A 15,405-nucleotide genomic window follows, 5' to 3' on the forward strand; every position below is an offset into this window, starting at 1 on the left:
CATTTGGTATTGTCTGTCTTTTTGATTCTACTCATTCTGGTGGGTGGGAAGTGGTATCTTCTTATGATTCTGGTTTGTGTTTCCCTGACGGCTAATGGTGTTGGATAGTTCTTGATTTGCAAATTTTGGAATTCATTCAAATAAAAAAAAATGCTTCATATCAGCCCTGTGCAGATGGAACAAAACAGTTTAGAACAAAACAGGTTCACAGGCTGGAACCACCCAGAGGGAAAGAGTTTGGACTTATGACCTAGACTGTGCAAAACAATGGTCTATGAACTTTCTCTTTTGGGGGCAAAGCAGCCTAGACTGCCAGGAAAAATTACTATGGAGAAAGACCTCTCTCGCTTGTAAATGAACTTGTAGACTAAGAAACAAGTTTCAACCTATTGCATTTCCGTGATGCCTTTCCCCCATCCCTCTCACTACATTGTCCTGTTAATATCCATTTGAATGAGTCTTTAAAGTCTCTATTCCTATCCCCTTTTTAATTTTTTTTTAAGAATTTATTTATTTGACAGAAAGAGACATCGTGAGAGAGGGAACACAGGCAGGGGGGAGTGGGAGAGGGAGAAGCAGGCTTCCCGCTGAGCAGGGAACCAGATGCGGGGGCAGACCCTTAATGACTGAGCCACCCAGGCGCCCCTATCCCCTTTTTAAAGATGACAGTAAGGAACTGCTCTAAGTTTCAACATCTAGTAATGGCAGAGATGAATTCAAAGCCAAGTTTACCTGGTTCAAAAATCCTGTGTCTTCCTCATCCAAATAGCAGCACATTCTGGAATAGGTGTCTGTGGGGTGAGATACAGAGGAGCCTGGCTGACTGGATTATGGGGGTTGAGAGGGACAGGATACTGGAGCCACTGGAGACAAAGGAATCAGGGGTTTCAAGGCTAGTTTCATTAACAGACAAAGGGAAGTTGAGGAGAGGGTAAGTTTGGGTGACGGGATGAAGTGGAAATGGGAAGAAAAGAGATATGAGGTTCTCCGCTTTGCAATTTCCCTTTCATCCAGGTAGAGATTTCCATCAGACTGTTAAAAACATTGGGCCCAAGTGTTGGGAGTGTCACCAGGACTAGACATACATTCGCGGACATTCTTTTTATGACTGGTTTCTCATTAAGACTAATATCTTTGTGATGTTTCATTCTGGTGAGTTTCCTGCCCTCTCTGATGATCCAGGATTTGTTTTCAAATCGTGAGCACCCCTGGAGTTGGTGGCTCACAGAGTTGTGTGTGTGTGTGGATGGATGGTCTTGGCCTGGAACACTGCATGGGGAAATGTCCAGTGGCCGACAAGCTGAGACAGGTTACAGACGGAGTCTTTGGTCCTCTCTGAACACACTAAAAGATTCAGAAGAGGAATATCACTCTGATACTTTGTACAGTTCACTCATACTCCATGCGCACACAGCATTAAGGGCAGTCCAATTCATGGGGCCAAGTCACAAGACGCCTGGACAAGGAGCAGTTTACCCCACAGCATGCTGGTGGGGGTGGGGATGGGGGACGAGAGTCACTCTACTAGGACAAAGCACAGACACAGGACCTGACTCCGACTTCCCCAGGAAGGACTCTGCACTCAGTTGCCTCTTGGAGCCTTCTCTGAATTCCACCAACCCTTCCTTATCATTTCCTGATATTTTTTTTCCTTATTCACTTTTTACCAGACTGGAAGTTTCCATGTATCATATCACACGCATTAAAATGCACCCATTTCCCACATTAAATAACTGCATTTTGCTGTAAAATTTTTTGAAGACGTTTTTGATGATGTGCAGGTTTTATAATTCATTTTGATCTCGTGACTTACACTATTATATGTATATGTCATTATATAAGAGCCCTGTTGCAGCTGACTCGTTTCTGCGGATATTTCATTAACTATTCATTGACTTCAATTTATTTTTCCAGTTTCCTTATTTTGGAGCCTGACCCGCCCCCCTCCAGCCACCCCCCCCCCCCTCAGTTCTCAAACATTTTCTAAGACCTCCGAGGGGCTCATAGGCGCCAGGGGTGAGGACAGCTCGGCAAAATCTCCTCACAGGCCCCTCCCGCGTGGGGAGCTCCGCGTGGTGAATGAACGAATGAATGAAAGAAGGAACGATTGAATGAGGTGAGCGAAGTCCTTTCCCCCACGTCTCCTGTCCTAGGCCGCTCGCCCCTTGTCTGGAATCCCGCCGCAGCCCGCAGCCTGGGGAGGGAGGCCCCGCCCCTCGCAAACCCCGAAACTGCCGCAGCGGAGCAAGGCGTCCCGCGCTACGCGGCCCAGGCACCGTCACCCCGGGGCCGGAGCGCGGCCCGGGCCCCCGCAGAGCCCGCGCGCATGGCCAGAGCCGCCGCGAGCCCCGCCCCCGCCCCCCCACTGCAGGTGAGCCGCAGAGCCGCGGCCCCCGCCCCCCGCGGCTCCGGGGGTGACGTAAGGCCTCTGGACCGCGCTCCGGCCCCGCCCCTGCAGGCAGCGTCGGGGGCCCGCGACTCGGCGGTGGCAGCCGGTGCCGCTGCGGGACACGCCGGCTGCGGCGGGGACAGGGGCCGGCGAGGCGGCCCGACGCCGGCACAGGCGCGTCCGGGCGCGGCTCGGGGCTCCCGCCGCGGGTCACCTGCCGCAGCGGCCGCACGGCGAGGCTCCCGCGGCGTCCGCAGCGGCTGCCCCGCCGGCTCGCCGGCGCCGGGCCGGCCTCGGCTGTCCATCTTCGCGGGCGCCGGCCAATCGCCCGCCGCCGGCCCGGCCGCACCTCCCGGAGTCCATGACGGGCGCGTGGGGCGGCCTATGAGGTCGGGGCGCCGGCGGCCGGGGCGGGCAGCGGGAGCCAATGAGCGCCCTTCCAGGTGGGTGGAGGGAGCGGCCCTCGGGAAGGTAGCTTCTCTCGGGTTGCTAACGTCTTCCTTGGAGATGGGCGCGCAAACGGACCAGTGGGTCTGGGGGCGGCGGTGACGGGCGTGGGGCTGGCCCAATGAGGGTGGGAGTGGGTGGGGCGGCGCGGAGCGGCAGTGCTAAAGGAGCCCGGCGGAGGCAGCGGTGGGTTTGGGACTGAGGGGCCGGATCTGTGGTCGCGGCTGGGGACGTGCGCCGGCGCCACCATCTTCGGCTGAAGGTGAGAGGTGCGGCAGCCCGGGTTCGAGCGCCGCGGCCGCCGGCGGGGCGACGGCGGCGGGGGAGGGAAGGGTCCCGGGCTGGGGCGGAGGAGGGAGGGACTCTGGAGGGCAGAGCGGAGCCGAAGCGTGAGCACGGGGACGCCCGGGCGGCTCTGCGTGAAGGGCTCGCGCTGCGGAGCGGGAGATTCATGCGGGGACCGACCCTGGGGAGGGAAGCGGGGTAGGTAACCGACCCCAGCGGGTGGAGAGAGCTCTGGAGGGGCGGGGAATGGGGTCCTGAAGCTTGAGACCCCTGCAGGGATCAGGGCCTGGGTGTGCTGGGGGACGACCTCTGGGGGCTGGGGATGGAGATCGGGGTTGGGGGGGGGTGGGCATGCAGGGACCTGGCCCTCGGCGTGTCGGGTCCGTGGGGGCGCGGGGGACGGGGAGGCCTACTGCCCTGGTGGGGGTCTCGGGGCTCCGGGGAGGGGAGGGAGCCCTGCGGCGGGCTGGGAAGCGCGACCCGGGTGTGGGTGGGGGGCGCCGGACAGGAAGGGCCGGCCCCTGGGTGGGTTCTCGGACGGGTTAGGCCGGCCGGGTAGCCCGGGTGCGGTTGGGGGTTCTCAGGGCTGGCAAGGCGGACGGCGCTGCCCGCCCCGTGGGGTGGGGGGGACCCGAGGGCAGGGGCTCCTCCGCACCGCCCGGCAGCGCGCGGCGGTCGAGGGTCCGAGCCGCGGCCGGCGCGCTGAAGGTGGGCTCTGGAGGAGCTGGGGGCGGGAGGGCGGCCGGGGGCCGCCAGGGGCCGGGGCCGGATGCCTGGCGAGGCCCGGGCGGGGTGGGGGGGCGAGGCGGGAAATGTGGCGGGGGCGCGCTGCGGCAGGGCGGCCGGGCCGGGCTGGGGGGAGGGTCAGCCCTCGCCTCGGGATCGCTTTATTGTGTAAGCGATCCGGGCACGGCTCGCCGCGGACTCCCTTGCTGGCCTTCTGCAGCTGGGGTCACACCCTGATCCCGTGAAATGGGACTGGAATGGGGTCGGGGCGAAGTGGGAGCGGCGGATTCGTGGCGTTGGCAGGCGCTTTGTGGGCCCGCGGTGGGCGGGTGCGGCCCAGGGACCCGGGAGGTCCCCAGCCTGGCCGGCCTGGGCGCCGGGGCCTGGGGACGGAGGCTGGCGACGCGGCGGGTCTGGGCTCCGCGGGTGAGGCTGGGCTGGCGTGGCCTCCGCCTGTGACCGTTATCTGTGTCTTCGGGCCTCTGCGGCTCCCTGCGAGCCCACTGCGGTGGATGCTAGGGGTGGGGTGGGGTGGGGTAGGGGAGAGCAGGCGGGGTAGATCCAGCCTGCCAACCGAACAAAGGCTGCTGTTTTCGCTGAATAATGTAATATACTAAATGTAATACCTCGGCTTTGCCGAGATTTTGGTTTTTGGGTTTGGGGTGTTTTTTTTATGTTTGGGGTTTTTTTTTTTTTTTTTTTTTTCGGTGTTTTTTTAAACGCTGGAAGTGAGGATTCTTTGAGTCGGGCTTCATCGTTCTCCATAGTCTCTCAGTCTGGGAAACTCATCTGTTTATTGTTTTATTTCCTTTCTCAGTCTGCCCCGACCGAGTATTCTTGTAGTCCCGCGCTTTTGACGTTGAAGTATGCCCTGTATGTCTCGGATTCTGGAAAAGTGGCCATTTTATTTGATGCATCGCTTGACTCCGTGCATCTTAAATTTGGTTCTTGCCTGTCCTTATCTGGAGACGGCACATGCTGTCATTGTGCGATATGCAGCCCGAGGTTCCACAGCGAAGGGATGTGACCCCAGAGGCTCGCTTTTTATTTGGGCTCCTTAGGGAAATCATCACAATGAAGACAGACAGACTGGGAGAGCAGATGAACGGAATTCTGAAGGGCACATTGCAGGGGGTTGGGGGAGACCCAGTGCTTCAGAGAGTTGTGTCCTTTCAGGGTTGTGTCCTTTCTCATCCTATAGGAGGGACTGAAATTCCTGGCCTTGAGTCCGCATTTTGGAAATATTTTAACCCAGCCTGCAGATGTTCCCTGAGAGATGGTGCCCTTTAGCGTTTGGGGTGTGTGTGTGTGTGTGTGCGCGTGTGCGTGTGCGTGCTCTTTTGGCTGAGATGAATTTGGGTAGATGAATAGGTTTGCAGGTCCCTGTCGTCTTAAGTGGCTGCAGTGGTGGTGGTAAACCCAGTGGGACAATTCCGTATAGTTGCTCTGTTACAGAAGGCGATGCTGTCGCGGGTAATTGATCCATCATTTTCGTTTGGCTAGTTATACACAAGATATTCTCAAAAGTGGGTTGTTTGCCCCTCTCTGTACCCATAGTAGATGCTGGGAGGCAGCAGAGAAGTTTCCCTGGTGGCATTTCACTGGAAGTAAAAAAAATTGGCTATGGAGGTGGGGTGAGGAACAGAGCCCCAGGGTGTGTCCAAAACCAATGAAGGGGATGGGCTCTGGCTCTGTAGGGGGCTCCTTCCTGACTCGTGAATGACTTAGCTATAATCAGATGCTCGTTTCAGATGACACCAAAAACCTTCAGATTATCTTTCCGTCTGCAGCAAAGACCTTGCTCCTTACTCCCTTTTTTCCAATATAGAGGTGTTTTTTCTATTAAATGTAAAACCCTTGCCAGATGGTGCTGGTGTGTTCAATGCTAAGCCTCCATTCTTGGAACCGTAATCAATAGGATTTTTATTTAGTGGAGAGGCATCGGGGAGCACTCCACGCCCTGCAAAATCTGCTCCCGGCCTCACCTACCATTGCTGTAGGCTGCATTTCTGCGGGAACTCTGGGGTTAGCCCAGCTCTGCTGCTGGTGAGCTCCATGACCTTGGGCTGGCTACGGGCTTTCTCTCTGCCTTGGGTTCCTCATCTGTAGAATAGAGATATTAATAGTACGTGCCTCACAGGGCTGTTGGGAGGACCAAGTAAAGGTAAACTGCTTAGAATAGTGCCTGCCCATAATTAATGGTACAGAACAGTATTTGCTATTTTTAAAATCGTGGTATTCCCCCCCAACCCCCCACCATGTTGTAAAGCGAGGCATTTGGGAGTGGCTCACTGTTAAACACTGGCATTATCAAGCTCAGGTACCGTATGTACGATGGCATGGAAAAAATACCGCATATCAGGCGATCACAGGTGAAGAGTTAAAGTGAAGGAAACCTCTTCACGGGCATCCCGAACTCTGTCAAACCAGACCTGAAAAGAACTTTTCAGGGTGGCATTTGGGGCAGGATGGGAGGAGGGGTAGGTGTTTGGTTGTGGAGAAGTTGAGGCTTACTGTGGGGGTGGGGACCATGCATGTGAGGTTTGGTCAGGAGGTAGAGGTCTCCCCAATCCCAAGAGGACCCAGGAGCCATCTAGATGCTCACCAGGTAGCCAGGAACAGGAAGCTGTCCTCTCAGTGTCTGATCAGTCATAGAAAGCTCTGGAAAAGCAAAAAGTAAAAGTAATTTGTAATCTCACCACCCAGTGGAGACCCAATGACTATCTGTTCCTTTTTAAAAATATTATTTAATTTTATTTATTTATTTATCTATTCCTTTAAAAAAAAAAAAAGCACATGCATGTGTAATTCTCCCTTCCTCCCCCCAACAAAGGTGGGAGCATTTTGCAGTTACGTTTTTTGTGACCTGTTGGTTTCTTTCCCTGAAATTACAAGAATTTCCTCACCTAGAAAAAAATACCGAATTTCCTCACCTAGAAAAAAATACCGATAAATTTTAAATGTACCAATTTGGTGAACTAATTTTTAAATGTATCATTTACTTTTTTTTTTTAAAGCCTGCCTCAGAAATGACCTGTTGAGCTGCTCTAATTTATAGCCATCCACGAAATTTAAGCATATAATTACATGCCCAATGTAAAATTAAAGAAATGTGTGTGCACACGCCTGCTGGCAACAAGACCTCTTCCGAGGTGTCGTGTGAGATAAACAGTTCCTACCTGTTAATGACACTAGTAGCTTGTTACCGTATTTTGTGATCACGGGAAATTTTCTCTTCTAGAAGGCCATCCATCTTAAAGGCGGAATGTGTGTCCTGTTGTCCGTGTCCAGATTTATCTAGGACAATTCCCACCTTAGAGTCATGCCTCCCTTCTCCTGAGCAGTTTTGCAAAGTATAAGTTTGGAAAGACAGAAAGTGTGTTAATAGTCTTACGAAAGCCAGTCCCTAGAGGTAATGATGGGTTTTGGAAACCATTTTCCAGAATGTACATGTGCCCTGGGAATATTTTCTGAATTCCCAGTTCCGCCTCCCCAAGCGAATGCCTAAAAAGGCAAATAAAAGTTGAGTTAGAAAATATGTTAGCCTGTTTATTTGTAGAAGTCTTATTGTTACCTCTTTTTGTGATTTTTGGGGGGTTTCATTTTTTTTGTTGTTGTTTGTTTTGTTCAAGTCCATCATTTAAAAAACCTGAGCACAGCCCTTAAATCAGGTTAGGAATTAGTCTAGAACATTGGTTTTCAACCCTTTTTTTCCTATCCCAGCATACCTGTTAATGACATTGGCTCACCATGGCAACCAGAAACCATGGAATGATGGTTCTCAAAGTGTGGTCCCAGGACCAGCTTCCTCTGCTGCATCTGGGAACTTGTTAGGAATGCAAATTACTAGGCTTTGCCTCAGACCCTGCTGAATTGGAAACTCTGGGGAAGGGGCTCCAATCCGTGCTTCTCTAAGCCTCCTACATGACGCCCATGCCCACACCAGTGTCTGAGAACCAAAACCATGGATGTTTATAACACATTACATTATAGCAAATCCTTTCTAAAGTGTCCATTTTTATACCATTTCAGGGACTTTATGGAGCTTGAAGTTTGTGGGCTGAGAGCTTCATAATAACTTTGGGACTACTTTATTTTTCTTTAAGATTTTATTTTTAGGGGATACCTTGGGGGCTCAGTCATTAAGTGTTCTCCTTTGGCGCAGGTCATGATCCCAGGATCCTGGGATCAGGCCCCGCATTGGGCTCCCTGCTCAACGGGGAGACTGCTTCTCTCTCTCCCACTCCCCATGCTTGTGTTCCCTCTCTCCCTGTGTCTCTGTCAAATAAATAAATAAAATCTTTAAAAAATATATTTTATTTTATAAAATAAAATTTTATTATTATTTTTTAAGATTTTATTTATTTATCTGACAGAGATCACAAGTAGGCAGTGAGGCAGACAGAGAGAGAAAGGGGGGGGAAGCAGGCTCCCTGCTGAGCAGAGAGCCCAATGCAGGGCTCGCTCGATCCCAGGACCCTGGGACCATGACCTGAGCCGAAGGCAGAGGCTTTAACCCACTGAGCCACCCAGGCGCCCCTAAAATTTTATTTTTAAGTACCCCACATGGGGCTCAAACTCACAACCCCGAGATCAAGAGTCCATGCCCTTCTGACTGAGCCAGCCAGGCGCCCCTGGGCTAGTCCATGATTAGCCTTGCAGCCTTCTGTCTAGTAAGAATCATCCTTTGGGTGGGGGGGCTGGCGGCAAAACCTGGGAAGATGTGAACAGAACAAATCTAGTTACTCAGTTGGCTTCTTGCCTGGCCTTGCATGAGGTCCTGGAGACCAGGCTTCTGAGATTTGTACTACACTGGAATTTAAGGTGATCACAAAAGTGTTTAATGATGGGATCAGATTCCAAAAAGACATTGTGAGGCAGGAGTCCTTAGTCACCTCGGAAAGGTGAGTGATGACTGTAAAATGCCGTCATTTGATCCAGAAGGTCAGGACCAGAGGTAGCTGAGACTAGCGTGTCTGGGGCCACAGACGAGCGGGCGGATGGCAAAGGAGTGCTCAGTAAACCAGTTAGGTCTTGAGATGCATTCATTGTGAACACCCCAGAAACTGCGTTTCTCAATGGGGCTGAGGTTAGTTGTTTTCTTTCTTCTGCCTGGGTCAGATCATTATCGGGAACACTCAGTGTTTGCTTCTGGGCCCCACGGCCTGCAGGGGCACGCGTGGGCACACTGGAGTCTGTTACGCAGCAAGAAAGCAGGGCAGTGGAGGGAATCTTGATGAATGATGGCTCGCTGCAGGGGAACTGGGGAGGGGGAGCAGCTGCAGGGTAGGGGTGAGGCCTGGAGAGCTCCCATAGCGTGCTTGCATCGCTGTCCCAGGAAGCCAGGTCACACTGTGGCATCATCTGATGGCATCGAGACCACTCGCACCGCCAGAGAAGCCCCCCGGGGGATGGAGTTGGGGGTGTTTGTATCAAGGAGCTCTGAGTCTCCTGAATGAAGGCAGAAGGGGGGCCGGCATAGACCTGAGGCTTCGCTCTCCTTCCCTGGCCGTGCATTTCCTAGCTCCATCCTCGTGGCCATGCCTGGATCTTTTACTTTGCACCTTTGTTTTCTTTGTCCTCAATCCCCTTTGCTGTCTTAACTCCCTGGTTAATTTTGGTTAGGGTGCAAGATAGGATGAAAGTACCTCTGGAGCTCTGCCTTCCCCCAGCTTGTTTTTCAGCCCTCGGTAACTGAGGGCGCGTCTCGCGTGGTCTCTAGCTGACCACGGGCACGATTTGTGGTCAGCCCTGAAATGCCCCCGGGACACTCGGCTAACGCAGTGGAGGAGTCTATCACCCCTGCTCCTCGACGGAAAGGTTCTCTCTTAAAACCCTGCCAAGACTGAAAATCTGCGCATCACGGTATGTTTTTGAACCTCTAACCTTGTCCTCCTCCTCCTCTTCTCCTAGAGACAATTGTAGTTGACTCCTCCTGTTTACAATGGCCCAGAGAGCTGGACTCGAAGACCCAGAGAGGTACCTCTTTGTGGACAGGGCGGTCATCTACAACCCTGCCACCCAGGCTGACTGGACGGCTAAAAAGCTCGTGTGGATTCCGTCCGAGCGCCATGGTTTTGAGGCAGCGAGTATCAAGGAAGAGCGGGGAGATGAGGTTATGGTGGAACTGGCCGAGAACGGGAAGAAGGCGATGGTCAACAAAGACGATATTCAGAAGATGAACCCTCCCAAGTTTTCCAAGGTGGAGGACATGGCAGAATTGACGTGCTTGAATGAGGCTTCTGTCTTACACAACCTGAAGGACCGCTACTACTCGGGACTGATCTATGTGAGTACGCCCCTCTGGTTGCGCTTGGGAATTAGTGTAACTGACACGGAATTCGTGTAACTGACACAGACTGGCCAAGTCAACGAAAGCGAGGAGCACCCACCCCATTGGGTGCTCTGCCCCGTGTTGCCGTGTGCGTTAGAGACCGATTGTCCCGTGCTTACCTGAGTCTTGCCCTGCCTTACATTGTCACACGTAACTGTGCATGATCTGATCTTCAGTTGAGCGTATGGATGTGGTAGTTGGAGACTTCTGTTGGAGGGGTTCGCAGGGACGTGATAGGACCGGGACAGCGTGTGGCGGAAAGATCGGGGGCTGGGGTGAGAGTTGCACAAACAGGATGCAGGTAGCATGCGTGTGTCCAGGAGTGTGGCGTGAAGCCAGCACCAGGGGTTCATCCAGGAGCGCGAGTATGGCGTTCCCCGGCGTGGGGAAGTGGGAAACAGGGATGCTGAGGTTTTTCAGAGGAAACCGTTCCGAGCGGGATTGAGACTGGGTTGTCCTGTGGTTAGTGGTTGACACGCGTGTTGTTGTCACGGACAATGCCGCTGACCGTGTGGAAGAAATTATTGAACTTACTAGGGTTGGGGGTGGGCTGGACGAGGGAGAGCGGAAAGACGCCAGCCAGATGCAGGAAGCTCTAGAACAACAAAATGGGTTTGAGGGGCTCTTAAACGCAGGTGCAGCGATTTAAAGGAGGCGATCAAGAACTTAGACGCAGAATGAAAAGAAGCCGAGAGAAGAGGTGGCTTTGTACTGGTCCGCATTTGGAGAAGAGTGGTTGGGTTTTTATGAAGGGTGTGCAGCTGGGGCTTGAGGCCCTTCAGAACTTCTTCAAACTTCTGCCAGTTTTCCCATGGAAATTAGCATCGTTAGAGACTCTTCCTGAGCACCTGTGTTCTAGGTGCTGGGGAGGGTGTGGAAAATAGGACAGGCCAGGTCCCTGCTTCCGGATACACACTATAAGGAAGGGAAGCCGGGCTATGGGATAGAGTACGTAGGGGAATGACCCACGAATGGGCCCACGAAGCGCTCTTCAAGAATCATGTTAGGGCCGGAATCTTTCTGCTAGGAGGCAGCTAGCCAGGGGAAGCTCTGAGAACTGAGTAGTTCTTCCGTAACCTTTGCCAAAGTAGGCATGGTCAAGCCTCATGGCCTCTCGTTTTTGTTTTTCCTCCATGAGGTCAGGCACAGCGGAGTAAGGCTGCAGGGTTGGGAAGACAGCTTGAGAAAGGAGGAGGTCTGGGGAGGAGAAGCCGCTGGTAAGGACTGCACAGGGAAGCAGCTTTGGGACTGGCCGAGACCACGCCCCAAGGTGTGTGCGGCACTGCTCCCAGTCCCGCCTGTGGAGTGAGGGAGTGCGATGCCTCTGATCAGGAGCTCATGGCTCAGATTTGGTGGGGGGATGAGTTTTGGGTGCTGCCTGGGGCTGGAAATGAGACTGCACCGGGGTTGGGGGGATCTGCAGTGTGGAAGGGAGCCAGGGCTCTTTCTGCCAGCCCCTTCCCCGTTGACTCCCCACTTTGGACCTTGTGGCTTCCTGCAAGGCGGAGAGAGAAGGGAAATACAAAAGGGAAGGCGGCTGTGGGCCAAAGAGAAGGAATCGACGAAAAGACACTTCCGTTCACTGTGGCCATTCCTCCAGATGATTCGAAGACTTTGCAGATGTCTTTTATTAAGTTTGATTTTTTTTTCCAGCCGAAGTCAGGAACCCCAAATGATGTCTGAGTTACTTTTCAAAGCATGCCCCCCCTTTACTCTTTACAGGACGACCCGAGTTCTTCTGGAAGCATTAAGGTCCCAGCAGAGCCGGGAGTTTGGAGCAGTGGTGTGTGCAGTTAGTGGGGGTGGGAGAAGGGGTTCCCACCCGAGACTGGCGTTCGAGCACTTGACTTTAAAGAATCCTGGTAAGAAAGTGGGGCTGCAGGAAACCACGATCGCGAGGGATGTGACCTGGGCGTTGGGACTCCCCAGTCAGGTCAAGTGGAACAGCAGAGGTGCGGTGATGTAGAGCCCGTAGTAACTTGGGGGGGCCTTTTGGACCCCTTTCTAGAGATGAGCTCTAACATGCGTTCACTTATGTAGCTTACTTTGCTTAACTTTCGTTAAATCCTTGTATTTTCTTTGGATGGATTCTCGCTGGCCTCCCAACTTCTCAGGTCATGAATTTTCATCCTCTTTCCTAATGAAAAGCGTAAATGTCTCCTCTAATAACGATTTTAGCTCACATCACACATTTGGATACGTGGCATTTTTATTACTTGGTCCTAAATATTTTCTGTTTTCTGTTAGGATTTCTTCTTTAACCTATGAGCCCTTCAAAAGGATAGTGTAAAAATGTCTGAATGTGGGTTTTTTAAGTTATCTTATTACTGATTTTTATTTTACTATTATTTATTATTTTTTTATTTTTTAAAGATTTTATTTATTTTATTTATTCATTTTTATTATTTATTTATTTTTAAAGATTTTATTTCTTTATTTCTGAGAGAGAGCAGAGGGAGAGACAGAAGGACAAGCAGACTCCCCACCGAGTGTGGAGCCTCACACGGGACTTGATCCCAGGATCCCGAGATCATGACCTGAGCCCCAAAACCAAGAATCAGGCACTCAGCCAACTGAGCCACCTGGGCGCCCCTTGCTCCTGATTTTTAAATGAATTGCATTGCAGTCAAAGAATGTAGTTCACATAATAGCATTCCTTGTTTTTGTTGAGGCTTTAATGCAATGTGTCGTCTCATTTGATGAGCGTTCGCTGTGTCTGCAAAGAGCATTAATTCTGTTATTGTTGGTTATGGGATTCCGTCTGTGGCCATCAGGGTAAGCTCTTAAATTCTGTTTAGATCTTCCTCGCTAATTTTTCTCTGCTTGGTCTCTTAATTACTGAGAAGTATCTTCAAATCCCCTGGTGTGTTTTCTCAACTAAGTATGCCTCCCCTAACCAATATAGTTTAGTTTTTCCTGTTTATGAACTTTTACAGGAATGAGTCTCATGGTGTATGGCTTTCGTGTCTTCCTTTTCACTCAGTATTAAATTTTTTAAGTTTCATGTCTACTGCTTTTCTTTGGTATAATTCAGAAGTTCTCCTGGTGTGGCCTGTGGACCCTCAAGGTTTCCCTAAGACTCTTCCAGGGGGCCCGTGAGGGCACAACTGTTCTCCTGATGATTTGAAGACATGATTTGCTCTTTCCACTGTTGGTGATGCAACTGATGGTAGAAGAGTAATGATGGGGAAACCGCATGTATCTTACCACAAAAAGAGGCAGGGACTCTGGACTATACTAATGGTCATTTTAATCATTGCATGTGAGAACAACCTTGAGAAAGCAGGAGAGATGATCGATTTTATTAAATGTCAATCCTGGAGTACACGTTTTTTTAATACACTGTGTGAGGGGCACCTGGGTGGCTCAGTCGGTTAAGTATCTACCTTCCCCTCAGATCATGATTCTAGGGTCCTGAGATGGAGTCCCGCGTTGGGCTCCCTGCTTGGCAAGGAGTCTGTTTGTCCCTCCCTCCCTGCCATGCACTCTCTCTCTCTCTAATAAAAAAAAATAAAAAAAATAAAGGAAAATCTTTAAAAAATTAGGATTTAGAGAAATTGTTTTATCACTGAATGTGACAGCTTGTCATCACTTGAAACCCTTGCTGATGAGATAGATGGTGATATTAATGACTGATTTTTTTTTTTTTAATGTCAAATAGTAAAATGTCATCATTTGGAAGACTTGCCTAGGAATCCCTGGGTGGCTCAGTTGGTTTAGCATCTATCTTTGGCCTGAGTCATGATCCCAGTATCCTGGGGTCAAGCCCCGCATCGGGTGTCTTGCTCAGCAGAAAGCCTGGTTCTCCCTCTCCCACTCCTTCTGCTTGTGTTCCCTCTCTCCCTGTGTCTCTCTCTGTCAAATAAATGAAATCTCAAAAAAAAAAAAAAAAAGAAAAAGAAAAAGGAAGACTTGTATAAGTCATTGAGACAATGGTTTTGTTTTTTAGATCTTTTTAAAAATTTTATTGACTTGACAGAGAGAGACACAGCGAGAGAGGGAACGAACACAAGCAGGGGGAGAGGGAGAAGCAGGCTTCCCACCGAGCAGGGAGCCCTACATGGGGCTCGATCCCAGGACCATGGAATCATGCATGACCTGAGGCAAAGATGCTTAAGAACTGAGCCACCCAGGCGCCCCTGAGCCACTGTTTTCCAAATGATGTGTACATTGTTACAAAGTCATGCAGGGATAAAAGAGTCTTTCCACAGGAAGGGTAAGCCACTGGATTTTGATGTAGGTCAACAGCATGCAAGTTCATGGTTAGGATTTCAGACGCCACCTTGCCTCAGATCTTGAACCAATTCTCACTTCTGGGGTTTTGATGCAGCATCGAGGACATAGCTCCACAGTCATGTGAAAAGGCAGTTAAACTGCACCTTCCTTTTCCAACTAAGTATCTTTGTAAGGCTAATTTTCTTCAGACACTTCAACCAAGACAACATAGCACAACAAATTGAATGTGAAGACATAGGAAAATGGAGCTATTTTTGTGAAGCCCCATAATAAAAAAAGACCAGCAAAAACATGAAATACCACCACCCTTCTCGCTCTGATTTCAGAAAACGTTATTTTTTATGAGAAATGTTATTTATGTTAACATGTATTGTTATTCTAAAATTAATAGATACACAATTGCAAAAACTTGGCAACATATATAGTTATATAAAGCAAAAAGTTTTCTAAGTCTTTGATTTCTAAGAGGGTTTCAGGGCCCTGAAATTAAAAAGGTTGAGTTATTTCATTCCCCTTGTCAGAGCGTACGGTACCAAGCTTCTTGACCCGCTTTGTGCGTTCAGCACATTTTGGGCATCTGTGTTTCCCAGTCCGGGGCTCGTCCCTGGGGCACACAGGCACACCTTTCTGTCTGTAGATAAGGAAGGGAAATCTTGCGTGCTGGGGTACACGTCTGTCTAACCCATGCATTCAGCTTTTCTGGGTAAAGCCTGATGTAGTCGAATTCCAGCGGGAGACAGAAGGTCCTCGAACCAGGTGTTGTGAGAGCTCAACCAGGGGGCAGTTTACCCACACGTGGACAGAGTTCAGCAGACAGGTGCGGGCCGGGCCTGGCGGGGTCCTTGCCTGGTGGTGGCCGGCCCATGCTACAACCTCCATCTTCAGGGACCAGATGGGCCCGAGCTGCTGCCTCGGCTGGGGGAGGGGAGCTATAGGGGGGAGGCCTTCCGCCTAAGAAGGCCTGGGACCTCCTGACCGTCCAGACGGA

General features: G+C 51.2%; 1 protein-coding gene across 6 annotated transcripts in view; it reads left to right on the top strand.

The window, feature by feature from the left end:
- The first annotated feature begins 2,688 nt into the window (after positions 1-2,688).
- Positions 2,689-15,405, top strand: part of MYH10 (myosin heavy chain 10) — a 118,396-nt gene continuing 105,679 nt past the window's right edge. For 4 of the 6 annotated variants that reach the window (XM_059150552.1, XM_059150556.1, XM_059150555.1 and 1 more), the window contains exons 1-2: positions 2,948-3,098; positions 9,761-10,136. In XM_059150552.1, the coding sequence (XP_059006535.1) occupies positions 9,792-10,136 (345 nt within the window). In that variant the 5' untranslated portion in view covers positions 2,948-3,098; positions 9,761-9,791. Of the gene's footprint in view, positions 2,833-2,947; positions 3,099-3,205; positions 3,320-9,760; positions 10,137-15,405 lie in introns of those variants that run through there. The other 2 variants (XM_059150553.1, XM_059150554.1) reach the window with 2 other exon arrangements.

Source organism: Mustela lutreola, chromosome 15 (genome assembly GCF_030435805.1).
Source record: "Mustela lutreola isolate mMusLut2 chromosome 15, mMusLut2.pri, whole genome shotgun sequence".
Taxonomy (NCBI): domain Eukaryota; kingdom Metazoa; phylum Chordata; class Mammalia; order Carnivora; family Mustelidae; genus Mustela; species Mustela lutreola.